Source organism: Mytilus edulis, chromosome 12, assembly GCF_963676685.1.
Source record: "Mytilus edulis chromosome 12, xbMytEdul2.2, whole genome shotgun sequence".
In the NCBI taxonomy this organism is placed as follows: domain Eukaryota; kingdom Metazoa; phylum Mollusca; class Bivalvia; order Mytilida; family Mytilidae; genus Mytilus; species Mytilus edulis.
The window spans coordinates 18,749,717-18,769,817 of NC_092355.1; the positions used below are offsets into that span (position 1 = coordinate 18,749,717).

The 20,101-nt window shown below is 32.1% G+C and overlaps 1 protein-coding gene and 1 long non-coding RNA gene across 2 annotated transcripts; both read left to right on the forward strand.

Annotated features, from left to right (window-relative positions):
* Nucleotides 1-4,203: 4,203 nt before the first annotated feature.
* LOC139499290 (uncharacterized) lies at nt 4,204-7,756 on the forward strand. Its single transcript, XR_011658160.1, has 3 exons — nt 4,204-4,484; nt 6,243-6,407; nt 7,332-7,756. It is a non-coding gene; the product is annotated as an uncharacterized lncRNA (long non-coding RNA).
* A 5,382-nt stretch (nt 7,757-13,138) lies between these two features.
* On the forward strand, nt 13,139-18,813 carry LOC139497483 (uncharacterized). The gene is made up of 3 exons (XM_071285712.1): nt 13,139-13,406; nt 16,680-16,844; nt 18,578-18,813. The coding sequence occupies exons 1-3, from the start codon at nt 13,163-13,165 to the stop codon at nt 18,811-18,813; spliced, it is 645 nt and encodes a 214-aa protein (XP_071141813.1). The 5' UTR covers nt 13,139-13,162.
* Nucleotides 18,814-20,101: the final 1,288 nt, after the last annotated feature.

Consider the following 20,101-nt stretch of genomic DNA (forward strand, 5'->3'; position numbering starts at 1 on the left):
ATTGAATTCAGCACAGAAAGGGTGACTACTTAATTGGCTGGTGATACTCTTGGCGAGCAAGCCTCCGTCAGCAATGGCATCGATCTTGTTATTGTGAAGAATGAAATCATCGATGTCAGGATTTAAATTGTGTACGCTAGATGTGCGTCTTGTCTACAAAATATTCGGCAGTGACGCTTGAATAAAGAAAGGTGAACAATGCCAGATATATTACAAAGTTGAGGACATTAATTTCTGAAAGGTTTTCATATCTTGGGTATAGAAAAAATAAAAATAAAAAAGAGATACATTTGGTTTTATGTTGATCGTTTTCTAGTTATATATTAATTGATTTTGTTACTGCTAATATATATCATGTGTGCGTTTTAGAAAAAAAAGGTTCATAGCAATAAGTCAAGAAAGCGCATATCTCTATAAATTGGTACAATGTACTTTAGACATTTGTAGACAAATAAGTACATGAACATATAAATCAATTATCAAATAAACCCTATAAAATAATGTTCAAAAGTGACATATATTAAACTGTTAATACATAGCTCCGTGTAGTATATTCATGTTACTCCCGCTATTATGATATACATGTATATTGACTTTTTTTAGACTCGTTTATATATCTTTTTTTTTTTAATAAAAACAACAAAAAAAAAGGATCCAAAGAAGTACTCACAAATAGAATTTTATGTTTTCATATTTTATTAAATATCATTAATATGTTCCGCCTTGTCAAAGCACCTTACATCAGTATGCATGTGCTTATTAATCTTCAAATAAAAATTAACAAGTTATAGTAACCAACTAAATTAGCGTGCAGAAATGAAATATGTATCGGATGTTTTGATAAATGTATTTGAAATTTATTCGATACATAACACAATATAAATGAAAATATCTCAAAAAATATTTTGACATGTCTATCTCATCACACACCCGACGATAAATGACTAGCATTAATCAACATGCAATATAATTATTTAATAAAATTAAAATACGGCCTCATTTTTCTATTAAAAATCTACACATGTTATATATTTATGACATCCTTCAATTTATCAAAAAAATAAAATCTGTCAAAAAATATTAAATAGATTTCGAAAGAAACGGACATCTTTCGATTGTTTTTTGTATATATAAGATGCGACAACATAATCTCAGTGTTTTATTGTACATGTAATTTATGAAGAATGTAAAATTACCAAAAACTGTTTTTTTTTGTATTTACATAAACTCAATTTAAGTTTTTTTCGCCGGACGCACGTTTTGTCTTTCAAAAACTCAATCTGGGACGTTCGAATAAAAAAAGTTCAAAAACCCAATTAAGTACAAAATAGATGAACATTCAGGATGACTTAAAAAAAATTCTTCCTGTTTAATTATCATGTGTTTATCAGCTGTTTTTTTAAAGTTCTAAATATGAAGATTCTTAGTTTTACCATCTCCTACTCCTACGAAGGGAAGAACAAGTTTTTTTTTTTAAATAAACTCTAGTCATTGAAAAACAGTATAAATGTAAAACTCCTGAGAAATAAATGTGACGTTACTCAAAACGAAATGGGAATTAGAGAAAAGACGACATACATTAATCGAGGGCCAATCTTTTCATTCTCCTCGAAATTGGCATGATAATGGAGAATAATGCACCAACTATTTTTGTAAACTAAAAAAAAAAGGTTTTCTGAAAAAATGACTAAACTCATCGATGACCACGGGATCTAAGTTTCGTATCATTCATCAGCAGTTTTATAGGACACTTTATTCAATTTTGATGACATTAAGTTTTTTTAATCATAACCAATATTCAGTAAGAAAATCTACTTTGTGATATCACATTTGTCTTTTAGGGAACGTAGGGCAGCTTAAAAACAGATACCAAATGGAAAATCTACGGAATATATTGATTTACAGTGAAATTTTTCAATAGTGTTTAGAAAGATTTTGGTCGTTCTTTTTTATATCTATGAAATATGAAGATGAGTTGTACCATTCCTCAGATTTCCAATGTAGAAAATGGTGGATTAAACCTGGTTCTATAGCGCTAACCTCTCACTTTAATGACTGTCTCATCAAATGCCGTTATATTTACATTGATGCGTTAAATCAACAGACACAATAAATAAAATTGTCAAAATATGGGTACATCAGTCATCATCGTATAACAATTTTAAAAGGAACAAATTAACAGAACACAAAAACATCTACTATCTACGAACACATTCATTGATTTGAGTGTCTGACGTCAGAAAATTTTATACGTCACATAAATTTGTCGTTCAATGTGCATACAAACAATTTGAAAATTGTACATAGGCAATGTTAGCATACAGGGTTAGAAAATCAAAAGTATGTAAGAATAAATTTCACAAATAGACCGAGATTTAAATTATTTCAAAAGTTATATAAACCACATGTTTAATGTGAGATCAAAGAATGCCTCTTGATGTTTTGAATGTTGTAAAAACAGAAGATTTTCAATTACATAATAGATGGGGGGATGCTTGTGTGCAAAGCCTCCGTCATGTTGTTGATTATAAAAAAGGAGACTTTCGCACATTTGACCAGATTACACAAAAAGTTCAGACCTGATTTTATTTAAATAATAACGGCAAGTTCGAGGGTAATTCGATCAAGTCATGAATATGACCTACCGAATTACACTTTTTACCGATTTTGTTATAACATAAGCAACACGACGGATGCCACATGTTGAGCAGGATCTGCTAACCCTTCCCGAGATCACCCCTGTTTTGGTGGGCTTCGTGTTGCTTATTCTTTAGTTTTCTATGTTGTTCTATTGTTTGTCTGTTTGTGTATTTCATTTTTAGCCAGGCGTTGTCAGTTTATTTTCGATTTATGAGTTTGACTGTCCCTCTGGTATCTTTCGTCCCTCTTTCATGGTTATAAGAAAACATACTATTGAGTAATACTTTAAGAGATAAATATGATCGACAATTTAGATAATCACTCAGAAATTCGATTCCTTAGATATTTCCATCCTTTGGATAAATAATAGAATTCAAATATTCGACTTTGAGCGTTTTGGATGAAAATAAATCCAGAAAAGCGCGTTGGACGCATGCAATTTGTAACGTGTTGTTTTCATTTTTCACCTCTGATAGGGAACTATCAGTCCCCGAATATTTATCAGCTCAGTAGTGAGTACTTTGGCTCTGACATGATAAGTAACAAACCGTTCTAAAATTGAGCGTAAATCCAGAAAAGCGCTTCAAACACATAAAAGTTATAGTAACGTTTTCTCCCTTCATGTTCTATTAAAGTTAAATCAAGTCATCAGTTTAAAAGAAATATACCTGCGTGGTCTACTTTTATAGACAAATAATTGGAATTTTAGACATTTATCAAAACATTCTATTTAGTAGATATAATATCCTTTGGATAGACATATCATTTTTGTTTGAAAAGATAAACAGAACCGGATTGTTGAAAAGACATTTGTTATATATTACCTACATAGGTCCAGATTAATGAAAGAATTCTCTGGAAATATTTTTATATTGCTCGAAAAATTCGGTATTTCCCTGTAAAGATATCTATTAATTAAAAATAAATTAATTCATCTGTGATTTGTTCATACAAATTGGTAAACATAATTTCACAATTATAATGTCTTTGTCAAGAAGAAGTCCATGTTCTCGTTTTCAAGTTTATAGTTAAAATCAGTCCAACTACGCACAATTATTTCAATATGTCAAAGTTTGACGTCGAGAAAATTATTCGTTCAAGTGAACAGCAACGTGTAGGTTCATAAGCCATCAGATTTTAATTTAATCCATATAGTTCTATTTATAAATTTGTATCGTTAAAAATAGAAGAAGAAGAATAGATTTGAGAAGTATACCTTCATCGCCAGGAAACTAAGGTATGAAACTAAACACTTCAAAATTATGTTTACCAATCATATTACATCAACTGCTTAAAGTAATTTATTGTTTATTCATATTTTTTGGCAGTTTGTCATATATAAAAACAAATAATAATTTTCCACTGCTTTAAAGCTATGCGATGCACGTTTCACAAAAATACAAAATATATCGTGTCTTATCAAATTCATTTTTTTTCAATATAACAGATCAAGCATTGTTCACAAAATAGAGGGATATAAGTGGGATTACTCAAATTACAGTGTTTAGTAATAGTCCAACAGTACTTATTTTCTCTGAATAAGAATAGACTGAAGATGTGTTTTTCAAATTTTAAGAAATTTAAAAGGATACTGAAAATTTTAACTTTTGCAAATGTTTTAATGTTTGTTTCAATCTTGTTTCTATTACTGGCGATTATATTGTCTGGTGGATCTTATTCTAAATCAGTGAAGTGGAATTTGTACGACAGCGGTACAGACTATGGGATGGGCGGTAAAACTTACAAATTATATGCTTATCAGACCCTCTGGGGAAGATACGATGCTTATAAAGGAAATGGGGATACAGTTTATTCTCAGGCTTACCGGTTGATCAATTTTCGGGGTAGGTAAAGATAATTCAATTAATTGCTATTCGAAGCTACATGAAATTGGAAAATCATGATAAATATACATAACATATATTACAAACAATTCTAACGTGACACGTTAATACAGGACATGGAAAAATTCGGTTAATTTTCATTTAATTGCAAAAAAAGAATAAATTACCCTTACATTAACACCAGCAGTAAATGACTGTGATTCACCGGCGAATAACCTTTGGAGTTTCTTGATTTTAACACGAGTTATCTCCAATGCAAATGACGTCACAGACTACAATTAACAAGATTCAAGTTACAGGAACACATCGAGAGACGATGACATAAGTATTTAGACATGCATCTTGTGCTGATTATATCTCTTATAAACAGTTCTTTTCAGGACCATCAATATTTAACAAAAAACTTTACCTTTGTTGTACACACAAAGAAGACACTCAAAAACAATGTAAGCGCTTTTCAACAGTATCAAATGCAGAATTTTTCTTAAGAGGGACCCCGCAGACTAACCTATAGGCATACCTATGTATATAATAAAGATCAGTACTTCGATGATGTCGAACATTTATTTTGATTTAGTTTAAAACAAGAATGTGTTCCAAGTACACGGATGCCCCACTCGCACCATATGGCAAAATTTAGGGTAATTTGCTAATTTTACTTTAAAAATCGGAAGCGTAGTCATAGTATAATTGCTATATAAGATCATATAAAATGACGGAAAATCGTAAAAAAAGCAAGATTCAAAACAGAAATACAAGAAGATATGTTCATGATTTGTTCGCATATAGGGAAACACCTTGTAATTTGACGTTAAATAACTTTTAACTCACCTGGTTTCATTAGTGTTCGGCCAAATTCTTTAAAAAAACATGATGATTTCAACCTTCCCAATTCGTAAAAAGTCAAATTTTAAGCATTTTACCTTAGAATTTCACATTTTTTTTTGTAAATTTCCATCAAAGGAAGTGTTTAAGATACATTAGTTTTAGATAAATGACGGAAAAGGACTGGATCTAAAATAAATTGTATTTTCAATCTTAAACGAAGGGAAGTTATTTGATCAAAAGGGACAAAGTCGCGTGGTGCAAATCATTTGAATAAAGAACCTTTGATTTTGCCATATGCAATCATTTTCTATGTTCAATGGACCGTGAAATTGGGGTAAAAACTCTAATTTGGCATTAAAATTAGAAAGATCATATAATAATTGGGAACATGTGTTGTAAGTTTCAAGTTGATTGAGTAAACATCGTCTTCAGAAAAAACTGCCTTGACCAAAAACTTTAACCTGAAGCGGGACGAACGAATGGACGGACGAACGAACAGAACGAACGGTACGACGAACGAACGGACGGACCCACAGACTAGAAAACATAATGTCCCTCTACTTTCGAAGGTGGGGCATTAAAACTTCCGAGTTTAGATTCATCAACATACTCTGAAATGATAACATATTTCATGGAGATAACTTAAACATTAATGCTTAAATCTACGCCATGTTGATACTGGTAGATTGTTGTCTCATTTGTCGGAAAAAGTATAACTGATAATACTATTCTACAAGAAATAATCATCTATAAAAGTATACAAAAGATAAGGCCGCGTTTGTGAGCGCAATCAAGTGGTAGTGATATACTTTAGAGTTTGTCAATTTTCTATCAAAGCTAAATGACACAGTGTTACTACATTAATTGACAATATTAAAATAATTAAATACGTATCGTTTTAACTGTTTGTGATTTCCCAATTATATGTAGATGAATGGCGTCGACTGCCTCGAACAATGGTTTTGGTATCTATTGGAACTGGGACAGGCTCATTTGCTGTCCTTGTAGTGGCCGTTTTAATGTCTGTCCTGAAGAAAAAAGATATGTTTGTAATATTCTGCTGGATTATCTCCTCTCTTTTGGCAACTATTGCAGGTAACATATAAAATAAGTTGCAATACTTTTAGTTTTATATAAAATGACCGATTATCTTTTTAGGAGGTTCTTGATTCCTCTTATCACTTTAAAATATTTTGCACCTAGTCGTTAAGGTTTTGTCAGAAAAATTACACTGGTTGTATAGCAATTTGAAAAACATCAATTTTTATCACTGAGAAGCTGAATATTCCTTTTACAATACAACGTAATTAAACGTTTAGCTGATTCTACACAGTTATCTCCCTGTAGTGTTAGGTAACACCTTAATTTTCTTTAGGAAACAACGTGTTCAATCCTTTTTCTTATTTTATTAATCCTATCCTAAAACTGGGATTAATTCCGGTGTTTGACATGAACGAAATACCATTGGCACAATTCAATAATAAAAACAAATAATACGAAAAACATTATTAAATGTCCAATAAAGATTTAAAAAACAGAGGTGAAAGATTTCAAAAAACCATGTAAACGACTAAGTCTATAGTGCCATAGCAAAAAAAAACCCAAGTACACAAAACATAATAAAGAAAACTAAATAGTGCAACCAAAACCTAAAGAAAAACGTGGGTGATCACAAGTACTCTGGCACGGTAGGGGTATTGTTAAAATATAAATACGAAAAACACTCTAGAAAACAAAGTTTAGGAAAAAGAGACGAAAGATATCAAGAAGACTTGTAAACTCAAAGTCGAAAACAAACATGTATAAAAACTTGAATGCAAAAACTGATGTAACTGAACTTATTTTCCAAGGAAACTAGTAGTATCACATATACCATAGCACTACTTCACATGTTCAATTCAATGACATGAATTCTTTTTACAAATTTAAAAGTTAACTCCAATAAAAAGTTAAATTTAGAATACTTTAAAGAAAACTAAAAAAATGTTAGTGTTATATGTCTCAATTTTCATATTGCAGGATTTTGTTTGGCATATGCAATGAACAAATATTCAACACATTACCGTTCCATGCTTGATCCTACTTTCTATGAACCAAAAGCCTTTTATCCAGATGAAGATAATTTATCATCCGGATTTTTTATGGCACTGATGGCATGTTCATTTTTCTTTATTTCTTCTATGATGGATATTATCAACATTGTTGTTTTTATCAAAACCATGCATTCAGAAGGACGACTTACAGTTTCAAAAGTTAAACCAAAAAGTGAAATAATTGGTAATGAAGTAGTAGAAATGAACATTAATGCTATCACGGATATAGTTTAAACTTAATATGAATTATTTCAACATATACATGTCATAGATGTGTAGTAATAGGTACATACATTCGACTCACACCCACATAATAATGTACCGAAATATCTTTGAAGTTTTAACCTGGTCTGGCTTTAAGTAGTAAAACCTTTCATTTTGTGTTCTTTTTAAATGTTTTTTTTTATGTCTTCATTTCTATTTTTTCAGGTTAATTGTTTCATTTATCATGTTTATAAACTTGTATACTCAATTTCTTCATTTATTCGGTTTTTTTTTCTTCATTTTTTTAATATTATTGATCGATAATATTTATGTTATATTTGTGTCTCTATAAACACTCGTATGCAGTGTCATAAGGCAACATTTATTATTTAAATGACCAAAACGACAGAAGTCAGGACCGACAGTTCGAGAATCTTATAGGTGTTGAATGTAGTTAAACACTTACTTAGCTTGTGTAGTTAAACACTTACTTAGCTTGTGTAGTTAAACACTTACTTACCTTGCGGATTATACTAAATATTTCGGGATTTTTTACAACTACTCTAGAAGTGTCTTTACTGTTTTTTATTGAATTTAAACTGTCAATTTAGATTCAGCATGTTTCAGAAGGTACCATACATTGGCCGACAAAAGTTTTTTTATTTCAGTAGGTGCTATACATTGGCCGAAAAAAGTTAATTAAAAGATATACATATTGTAAAAGGGAATGTTTTTGACGTTGTTTTGTTTTGTTTTAATGCAAGAAGTTTAAATGCTAAAACTACATATGTGAGAAAATGAAAACCTTATTAACGAGAACAAATAGTCGTGTGAAGAACGAAAAGACGTTGTTTGATAGATTTGATATTGAACTTAAGAGTTTGACATACCTTGTTCTTTCAAAAGTTTTTACTATCACAACAGAAAGGTGCTTTGATAGCTATGGAACGAAAATATGGGGAAAATATATTATTTAATTAGCCAGATATATTACATTGACTGAATACCTTACATGGTAGCTTTTCATATCGGAAGCCAAAACTATTTGACTGAAGCTTAAATTATTCGTTTATCGTGGCGAACATATGATTAATACTGTTATGTTGTATCTTATTCTACAATGTCAATATGCAATAAAATTATTTCAATATTTAATAAAGTGCATTCAAGAAATTATTTTTCATCTGCAAATTGCTTTATATTTGAGTGCAATACGAATATCCTGAAATTTGATTAGTTGAAAATCGGTGTGTTTTTTTTATAATTTCCTCTAAATAGATGTATAATTTTTATGATTTCAGCTTTCCAATTGTGAACTTTCCATTTCTAAGTAGCAACATTCTAGCAGTACCTGCATACGTGGTATATATCTCCCAATTGATACGATTTTCCCGTGCTTGTATTTCTTATCATGATTTTCTTGATAGATGTTTGCTACTCACAAGGATGCTATTAAACCAGGAGTTCAAAATGGTTAAGTTGAAATCATCCATTCGTTCATTTTACGGACGCAAACACGAGTTGGTTGACCGTTATGGAATAACCGTTTCACAAATGATATCGGATATGTTCCTAACTACAATCCCCTTCCCTATCATGAATGTGACCTACCAACACGAGGGTTTCCACATGTGGAGCAGGATCTGCTAACCCTTCCAGAGTATCTGAGATCATCCCTTGTTTTTTGTGGGGTTCGTGTTGCTTATTCTTTAGTTTTCTATGTTGTGTCAGGTGTACTATTGTTTGTCTTTTTGTCTTTTCATTTGTAGCCATGGCGTTGTCAGTTTACTTTTGATTTATTAGTTTGACTGCCCCCTTTTATGTCATAGAATATACATTTCTCCATTATACTTTATTCAAGAGCATGCAGAAGCTATTCTGATTTTGTAAAACGTCACCAATGTTCAATTACAAGATTTATGAGCTGTATTTTTATGATCTTGTCATAGAACGTCTCGTCATTTGTCCTCACAGAAAGTTCTTCGTAAAGAATCAAAACCTGCTAGATAAAATTTCATTGTCTACTTCATAAAAAATAAAAGATGAGATTGAGTTATAAAGAGTTTGTGTGCCTCATTTTGCTCTTTTTTATTCCTATAATTTCTGTGTGCTATTACGTTTCCTGTTGTTATATATAGTCTGAATGCATTCCGCTTACGTTATTTCATGGTACAGGTTGGTGTTTGGATGAGATTCGGATGCAACGGGTTTTACATGTTTTTTTTCACTTTGTGTACTCTTATATTTATGATATACTTAGTTTGTACTATATCGAGAAAAAATTATGCAACATTTTGTTTTTGTGTTTTTGTTAAAAAAAAATTCGCCTACAAAAACTCATTTGTTTTTTTTTTGTCAAATTTACTGTCAACAACATTTCGTTTTGTTTGCTGTTTTGTTTTCTCTGTGATGTATATTACATGTATTAACAAATTGCTGGATCTCTTTTTTGGCGCAATAATCTCGTATTTATATTTTGATTACGCTTTCAATTTTGTAAATATGACATAACTGAAAACTACTGTTCAAAACAATACACAATACTGCTGATAAAAAAACAGTGACTCGATTTTATCCGTCTACCTTGATAAGAAATCATCATACAGGAAAATAATAAAGACCAGGACACAACAGGAAAATAATAAAGACCAGGACACAACAGGAAAATAATAAAGACCAGGACACAACAGGAAAATAATAAAGACCAGGACACAACAGGAAAATAATAAAGCCCAGGACACAACAGGAAAATAATAAAGCCCAGGACACAACAGGAAAATAATAAAGACCAGGACACAACAGGAAAATAATAAAGACCAGGACACAACAGGAAAAAAATAAAGCCCAGGACACAACAGGAAAATAATAAAGCCCAGGACACAACAGGAAAATAATAAAGCCCAGGACACAACAGGAATATAATAAAGCCCAGGACACAACAGGAAAATAATAAAGCCCAGGACACAACAGGAAAATAATAAAGACCAGGACACAACAGGAAAATAATAAAGCCCAAGACACAACAGGAAAATAATAAAGACCAGGACACAACAGGAAAATAATAAAGCCCAGGACACAACAGGAAAATAATAAAGCCCAGGACACAACAGTAAAATAATAAAGCCCAGGACACAACAGGAAAATAATAAAGCCCAGGACACAACAGGAAAATAATAAAGCCCAGGACACAACAGGAAAATAATAAAGCCCAGGACACAACAGGAAAATAATAAAGACCAGGACACAAAAGGAAAATAATAAAGCCCAGGACACAGCAGGAAAATAATAAAGCCCAGGACACAACAGGAAAATAATAAAGCCCAGGACACAGCAGGAAAATAATAAAGCCCAGGACACAACAGGAAAATAATAAAACCCAGGACACAGCAGGAAAATAATAAAGCCCAGGACACAACAGGAAAATAATAAAGACCAGGACACAACAGGAAAATAATAAAGCCCAGGACACAGCAGGAAAATAATAAAGCCCAGGACACAACAGGAAAATAATAAAGCCCAGGACACAACAGGAAAATAATAAAGACCAGGCCACAACAGGAAAATAATAAAGCCCAAGACACAACAGGAAAATAATAAAGACCAGGACACAACAGGAAAATAATAAAGCCCAGGACACAACAGGAAAATAATAAAGCCCAGGACACAACAGGAAAATAATAAAGACCAGGACACAACGGGAAAATAATAAAGCCCAGGACACAGCGGGAAAATAATAAAGCCCAGGACACAACAGGAAAATAATAAAGCCCAGGACACAACAGGAAAATAATAAAGACCAGGACACAAAAGGAAAATAATAAAGCCCAAGACACAACAGGAAAATAATAAAGACCAGGACACAACAGGAAAATTATAAAGCCCAGGACACAACAGGAAAATAATAAAGCCCAGGACACAACAGGAAAATAATAAAGACCAGGACACAACAGGAAAATAATAAAGCCCAGGACACAACAGGAAAATAATAAAGCCAAGGACACAACAGGAATATAATAAAGCCCAGGACACAACAGGAAAATAATAAAGCCCAGGACACAACAGGAAAATAATAAAGCCCAGGACACAACAGGAATATAATAAAGCCCAGGACACAACAGGAAAATAATAAAGCCCAGGACACAACAGGAATATAATAAAGCCCAGGACACAACAGGAATATAATAAAGCCCAGGACACAACAGGAAAATAATAAAGCCCAGGACACAACAGGAATATAATAAAGCCCAGGACACAACAGGAAAATAATAAAGCCCATGACACAACAGGAATATAATAAAGCCCAGGACACAACAGGAAAATAATAAAGACCAGGACACAACAGGAAAATAATAAAGCCCAGGACACAACAGGAAAATAATAAAGCCCAGGACACAGCAGGAAAACAATAAAGCCCAGGACACAACAGATAAATAATAAAGCCCAGGACACAACAGGAAAACAATAAAGCCCAGGACACATTATTTCCCGAATAGAGTCTTAACCACAATGAATGTAAATTGGATAGCAAAGGTCAACTGAAACGACAATATCTGTAGCTAATATCACAGTCATCAACTGAAACGACAATATCTGTAGCTAATATCACAGTCATCAATAAGCCGAGAAAAAAACTATGTGGGAAAATTCAGGCTAACAATAGAAATTAAATTTCGTTACGAAACAAAACGTATTTGTCGTGAGATTACATTTTTGAATTTAAATATTCGTAAAACAAAAAACAGGAAGTCTAGAAAATACTGATAAAATGGATTGGCAGATAACCCATCATGATTACTCTTTTTCACACCAGGATGTATTAGTGATAATATATAAAAGGTACGCAAATCACAAAAGTACGAAAGAAAACTTCAGATGAATGCTATTTCATGGTTGAATCTAGCTGTTATCTTATTTCCACAATCAATGTTTTGCACTGAAATAAAGATTTAATATAACCTTTTTGATGCACATTGCTTTATGTAGACATCAAAGGAATGATGAGTTTCGGTTCAAAGAAGTAATATATATTATGTAAGTGTTTGAGTATAAAAGGCACGTTCAATCAAAAGTTATAGGCACCTGATCATTTTAAATGGGCTTTCCATGTTAAAATTCATTAATCTCTTAGGCGCTTCTTGACAATTGTTTTTTTTTTTTATTATTAATCGATGAAGTATATACATGTCATCCCCCGCTATGCATTCATAACTGAAAGTTCTTAACATATCCAAGACTACTAAATTATAGTTTTGTTAATGGTTTTCATTTGAATTCCTATGACCATCTGATAGCAATTAAGGTTCTTATATGGTTTAAAAACGCGCTGGTCTTTTCTTGTAAAGTTTTAAGTTGTAAAGGTCTTTCTGGAATTCTTAGGTTTTGTCGTAGTGCTACAAAACAAAACAAGAAGACCGACAAATTTGATTGGTTAACGTGATCGCTATCAGCAAATGAGGTGTTGCTAGATTTATTAACATGACCTTAAACACAGTGTCTTGTATTTTAATCAGACGTTGTTGTGTCTCTTTGTTCAGTCCCATTGACGGCATCAATATGAGATGCTTATCTCATACTCTTTTGTGTTTATCAACCGCTTCGATATTGATAGCTTTATCTGTAGCTGGTTACACAGTTGCAAAATCTGTGAAATGGACATTTTATAATGAAAAGATAGACTATGGATACGGAACCATTTTATACATGTATGCATACCAAAACCTTTGGACAAGTTACGATGTGTGGCATAAAGGTGATAAAGTGTACACGAAAGTTTTCATACCAAAGGTGTTTAGAGACGGTAAGTTAATAAAACATTTTATATCACAATGATCCTACAAATGAAAACAAACATTACTATTCAAAGATTTTAGGACGATTAGAATTTTTTTTTTCACTTTAAACAGAGCTTTCCAGAACAATCAAAATAAGAATAGTTGTATGTATATCCTTCTATTGAAGAGGAAATAAATACCAGAGGAATAGTCAAACTCATCGATTGAAAACAAACTTACAACGCCATGGCTAGAATATAACAAACAGACAAATGATAGTACAGAAGACACAACATAGCAAACTAAAGACTAAGCAACACGAACCCCACCAAAAACTGGGGTTGGTCTCATGTGCTGCGGAAGGGTAAGCAGATTCTGCTCAACATGTGACATCCGTCGTGTTGCTTATGTTTGTACAAATCCAGTAAATAGTCTAATTCGGTAGGTCAAATTCGTGAAAAGGGAATGATATTGTAGTTACGACATAAGGAACATACTCGATATCATCTATGAAACGATTGTTCCATATCGGTCTACCAACTCGTGATGGCGTCCGTAAAATTTATAAAGGGATGATTTTAACTTCAACAGTTTGAACTCTTAGTTTAATAGCTTCCTTGCGAGCAGCAACCCTCTATCAAGGAAATCATTATAGGGAACACAAGCCCGGGAATATCGTTTCAATTTGGAGATACATACCCCGTATGGAATGTTCCTATACAGACATGGAAGGCTGACAATTGAGAAGCAGAAATTATTTCTTTTGACGTAGAGTTTTGTTTTCATCCGACCCTGTCAATGTTTAGATATAACAGTGAAGAAGTTAATATATTGAATATAATAACGATAGTATGAGTGTACATGTTCTCCTTATGAATAAACTGCTCCAACAAAGTTATGAGGAAAAATCATTCAAAATTACTCTCTGCATATTGTTGGACAATAATACGAAGTGGTTTTTACATACGATGTGTCTGATTCTAAACTAACTAAGGTAATTTTTACCACGTCTTAGAGTGTGGTTCACTATTTATGTTGTCTGGTCTTTTAGGTTTCGACCGTGGCCTGTTCCCGAACATGCCTGTTTTACTGAGTTTGCATTTGCATTGCTTTAAGACGTGTCTATGTATTTATACATCCAACATTCATGTATTTAGTGAAGTTTTATTTGAAGTTTTGATAGGACATTGCTTTGATTCTTGTCGTTTATGGTTTTGATTCTATTTTATTATTTTATTTTCGTATATAAAAGTTGATATAGTTCATGCAGTTATTCACCTAGTTCATTTATATGATTTTAGTTAAGAGCAACTATATGCACAGGATTAATTTGTTTTCCATAGTTTGTTTTAGTTAGATAATACAATAAATTACACAGTTAATAACACAATTCTATATTAATATGCCTTTGTTAAAGAATTTATCAAATAACATAATTTTAAACCTTATGTCGATTAAAATCCAATTTAAAAAAAAAGACATGTGACGTTGTGGCGTTGAAACATTCGTGTGACGCACAGTTCGTAATTATATTATGTTGTTTTTGTGTACGGTCTTAAATCAATTTTAGGTATTCGTTGTTATTCTGTGGTTAATACTTCGAAATATACAAATATATTATCTATTTATGTAATTTTCTGTGAGTTCTTGCATTTATTTGTACCGTATTACTGTCGTGAAATGTTGTCATTTTAATGTTATATTTAACATTGCCATAAAGCGCGCGGTTTTGTTAGCCTAGAAACCAGGTTCAATCCACCATTTCTTTACAAATTCTTGCAAGGAAAATATACATGAAATAAGGCCAAACACAATTTTGATGACTACACGACTGGTGACGATTACAATTAACAATTAATTATAGTTAGAAATGTGATCATGTAATCCCAAGACTGTAATTATGTGTGTAAAAAGTCATCCGAGAATTTTTGATCTATCAAACCGGAGTAACACATTCACGATTTTATAACGAGCCTTGACAGGACCTTTGCCGTTTAAAAAATTGGTCAAACATCTGATCCCGATCCAGTGAAACGTGGCTGTAAATTCAAATTTCAATAAAAATTGGTAAAATAATTATGTAATCACAACAACATTCAAATATTGTTAAGGAATTAGTCTTAATTCAGCTGTTTCCTGCCGCATTTGTCCCGACTATACCCTTTCTAATAGATATAGAAAGCTGTGGTATGAGTGCCAATGGGACAATTCTCCATCCACGTAACAATCTTTAATAGTAAACCATTATAGGTCAAGGTACGGCCTCCAACACGGAGCTTTAGCTCACACCGAACATCACGCTTTAAAGGGCTCCAAAAATTACTAGTGAAATAACCATTTAAACGGGGAAACCAACGGTCTAATCTTTATAAAAACGAGAAAGACGCATGAACTACATAAACAGACGACAACTACTGTACATCAGATTCCTGACTTAGGACAGGTGTAAATATTTGAAGCAGGATTAAACGTTTTAATGGTACCAAACCTTTTCCCTTATCTGAAACAATAGTATAACATCACAACATAGAAAGACCCGTTTCTAGTCTAATTAGTATCTTTTTTGCATGGTTAAAAACGTCATAACCTGTACCGACAAAGTCCCGACTCATCGGAATGTGATGCATAAGAGATTAGACAGTAAACAAACGCTGAGAGAAGATATCTGTTAGAAAATTGTCGCCATATTCGGGATGATCAAGTACTGCTGTAATGCATTGCAAATTGCTTTGTCTGGACTCAATAGTATCTTGTTCCGTAATTATCGGGACCGAAATTCGTATTCATACCGGAACTCTTTCGGAACGGTGTCGGCAATCACGGTGCACAATCTGAATGCAATCTGGACTCAATCAACAAAAAAACAGCAATAACAAAATCTCCAGATCATGTCCGTTCTTCAGGACAACGTCCAGAAAATAGAGAACATTGTTACGTTTTAGTCCGATTAGAAAGAATCTGTCACGACAAAATCACGAATTTAATCCGACAAGACGAACTGTTACGGGAAGCAACTTATTGTAGTGATGCATGATCGAACTCTCGATTTATTCCCGATCCTTAGGAATCTGTTACAAATATCTTCGACTACGTTCAGACAATAAAAGGACATTCCAGATCATTCAGGAATAGTATCCGACCTTTTTTACTTTAAGTGTCCTTGCGCTGCCAGATCTGAAATATAAGCAATTATCTGCACTGTGTGCACATCGTATTATCGACAATAAATTCATATTTATCTAATAATTTGATATTAGGTTCTCATATTTGATAAAAACAAAAGTAATTTTTTTTTTTAGATTCATGGAGAGTTATACTAAGAATACGAATTTTTATTGCCGTTGGATTTGGAGTACTCTCCGTTGTTATCCTTTTGCTAGGCAGTCTTGTACCAATCCTTAACAGAAATCCTATTAGATTGAATGCCTGCAGGATAGCATCATCGGTGTTGTCATTCTGTGCAGGTAAAATATGATTACGTTTTAGTTCTTTAATTATATATTTAATGAATTACAGTGAATTTTTTCTACACCGAACCACTATGAAACTAGTCTATTAGACTGTTGTTTGATTTAATCTCTTAAAGATGGTTCTGTATATGTTTACAGGATGCAGCTATTTTATATAATTAAAATTATAACAAAACAGGAAATTACCATCTCGTTTTCCTCTTATTAAAATGATTAAACAGTATAAAAATACAACAATGTGACAACAAACGAAATAATTTTGCACGAAATTTGATGTAATATTATTCATTGACTAATTGAAAATATTAAACAAAATGACACCCCTAATCTCGTTTCTATTTTGCATTACAATATAAATAAAATAATAGTAAAATCTATTATCAAGTAAAATCATGGGAAGAGATAGAGGTATGTCAATTTTAAAACAGATTATAAAATATGTCATTTAACAACATAATACAATTGAGAAAGGGAATGGGGAATGTGTCAAGGAGACAACAATCCGACCAAAGAGCAGATAACAGCATAAGGCCAACAATGGGTCTTCAATACAGTGAGAAATTCCGGCAACCGGAGACGTGCTTCAGCTGCCCCGAAACAAAAATACACATAGGAACCATTAATTAGTTTCAACTTTCTATCTTATAATCTAATACTAAGTTGGTTCATGCATTTTCTTCTTCATAGATATAAAACGATGTGGTATGAGTGTCAATAAGACAACACTCGATCCAAGTCACAATATAAAAAAGTAAACCATTATAGGTCAATGAACGGCCTTCAACACGGAGCATTGACTCTTACCGAACAGCAAGCTATAAAGGTTCTAAAGTGACTAGTGTAAACCAATTAAAAGAGGAAAACAAACGGTCTTATCTATATAAAAAAACGAGAAACGAGTACCACATCAACATTCGACAACCAGTTTAGGTTCCTGAATACTGATAGGTACAAATAAATGCAGCGGATTTAAACGTTTTAAAAGTCGCTTACCTTCACCCTAACCTGAATCAAAATATAGAAAGACACACCATGAAATATTATTCAAATGTATTAACTCCATCAAAACAAAAACAAGTAAACATATACTGAACGAATAAATGTGATCTATGATACAATATACATAGATATTAAAAGGAGATGTAAAACAATACAAGAAAGACGAATTTAACCTTGGACAAAATGGCGTCAAATAGAATTAAAAACACTGTTCAGTTTAATTATAAATTGAAAGGAGTACATGGACTAAGGAAATATTTATTCACAATATAAAAAAAATTGTCATTCATTGTACGAGAACAAAATGAAAAAATTATCGAGATACTTAATACTTATTAAAGGTGGAACGTATTAAAAATAGCGAGACAAGATATAATACAAAATAAGTAAACGATAACATTGTTAATCGAATAAAAACAAAGTATTTCAAATTGTGTTAACAGACCAAAGTAAGAAGAAATTACGATTTGAGACTACTCGCAGTTACTGAATGATAGTAAAAAGCAAAAAAAAAAAAAAAATACATGGTAAAAAAATCATACATCGGAGACTAAAACACATCCAAGTGATTCAGTGTTTAACGTCATGCACATTTAAAGAAGACATCTCTAGTAAATTGATGCTCGCAGAAAAGCAGTAATTATTTAAAAAAAAAAGAAGACATCTGACAGTAATATTTCAAGGTAACCATGTTATTGACCATGATAATAATTGATTTTCTATTTTAGGAGGACTCTTAGTATCTTGTTTGATATTCTACCAGAGTAAATACAAGTCCATTTTGTCAGTTTTATTCAATGAACCAGCCAATCAATATCCAGACAAAGATGACATTTCAGACGGATTCTATTTGACAGCATTTGCAAGCACAATGTTTTTTGCTTCTTCGGTCTTTACTATTGCAAATGTATTCATACTTATCAAGTCTAACAAAGCATCTGTCGAACCTTCACGCAAGATATAATATATGTAATTAAAGAGAAAAAAACAACTTCAAAGACAATAAATACTCCAAGTGAATTGAAGTTAATTGATAGTAAAATTACCATCGAAATCAAAATATATTGAAGCAGAAGTTGGCTTTCTTTAGATACGTGTTTTTTTAAGAGTAAGTCGAGTAAATGTAATCTATGAAACTAAAAATTGATAAACATGTTGTTATACGATTCCTTGTAAGGTTTTGTAGATTTGTGTAATCTTGTCTATTTTTCGCTTATGTGTTTTGTCAATAAATATTTGTTTTCTTTGTTGCCATATTTGTTTGTTTATGGTGATTAAAACTATAACGCAATAGTACTACTGTACCACTATTTTTAACATTTTTACCTTTAAGTCTGTTTGTTTTGTTCACACATAGTTGTCAATGTAATACTTTTATGTGATTGTCATACAAGTAGAAGATTAACTTTAAAACCAGGTATCCGCCATTTTCTAAATAATCAAATGTTTGTATCAAGTCCGAAATATAACAGTTGTTTTGCATTTGTTTGATTTACTTGAGCCCATGGTTTTGCTATTTGATAAGGGACTTTCCCTTTTGAATTTTTAGTTTGGTATTAAAGTTATTTTACTTGTTACATGACCATTGCGAGAAGTAGTCTTTCATTAAATATTAATATTTAAACAATCTAAAACTCTTTCCTCGAATGTGGCCTAATATCAACAGGTTTGTAATTACATGAGCAACACACCATGTGTCACATATTGAAGAGGATCTGCTTAGATGTCCGGAGCACCTGCGATCACCCCTAATTTTGTTTTAAATATTTTGTTGTTGCTATTTCTTTGGTTATAAATGTTGTTCGTTTGATATTATAAATGTTTGTGTTGTACATACCGTTTATATCTAATGAGACTGACACTGATGAAGCCAAAGTGTTGATCCAAATATATGTTAAGACTATTTCAAGCATCAATATTTTTTCACAATTTCTGAAAGAGGGACGAAAGATACCAGAGGGACAGTCAAACTCATAGATTAAAAATAGAATGACAACGCCATGATTCAAAATAAAAAGACAAATAGACAAATAATAGTACAGAAGACACATAAAAGTGCATATATAACTCGTTAAGGCGTCTGTAAAACTTACAGATGGATGATTTCAACTTCACCACTTGGAACTCTTGGTTTAAAAGCAGCAACTCGTTATCAAGGAAATCATGTTAAAAAATACAAACCCTAAACTATCGCATTATCGTATCAACGTGGAAGATATATACCTCGTATGCAGATGCTCCTGGAATGTTGC

Coding starts and splice junctions, on each gene's coding strand:
- LOC139497483 (XM_071285712.1), top strand. CDS start 13,163: ATGAGATGCTTATCTCATACTCTTTTGTGTTTATCAACCGCTTCGATA. Junction 13,407..16,679: donor ACCAAAGGTGTTTAGAGACG/GTAAGTTAATAA, acceptor TTTTTTTTTTAG/ATTCATGGAGAGTTATACTA. Junction 16,845..18,577: donor GGTGTTGTCATTCTGTGCAG/GTAAAATATGAT, acceptor TTTCTATTTTAG/GAGGACTCTTAGTATCTTGT.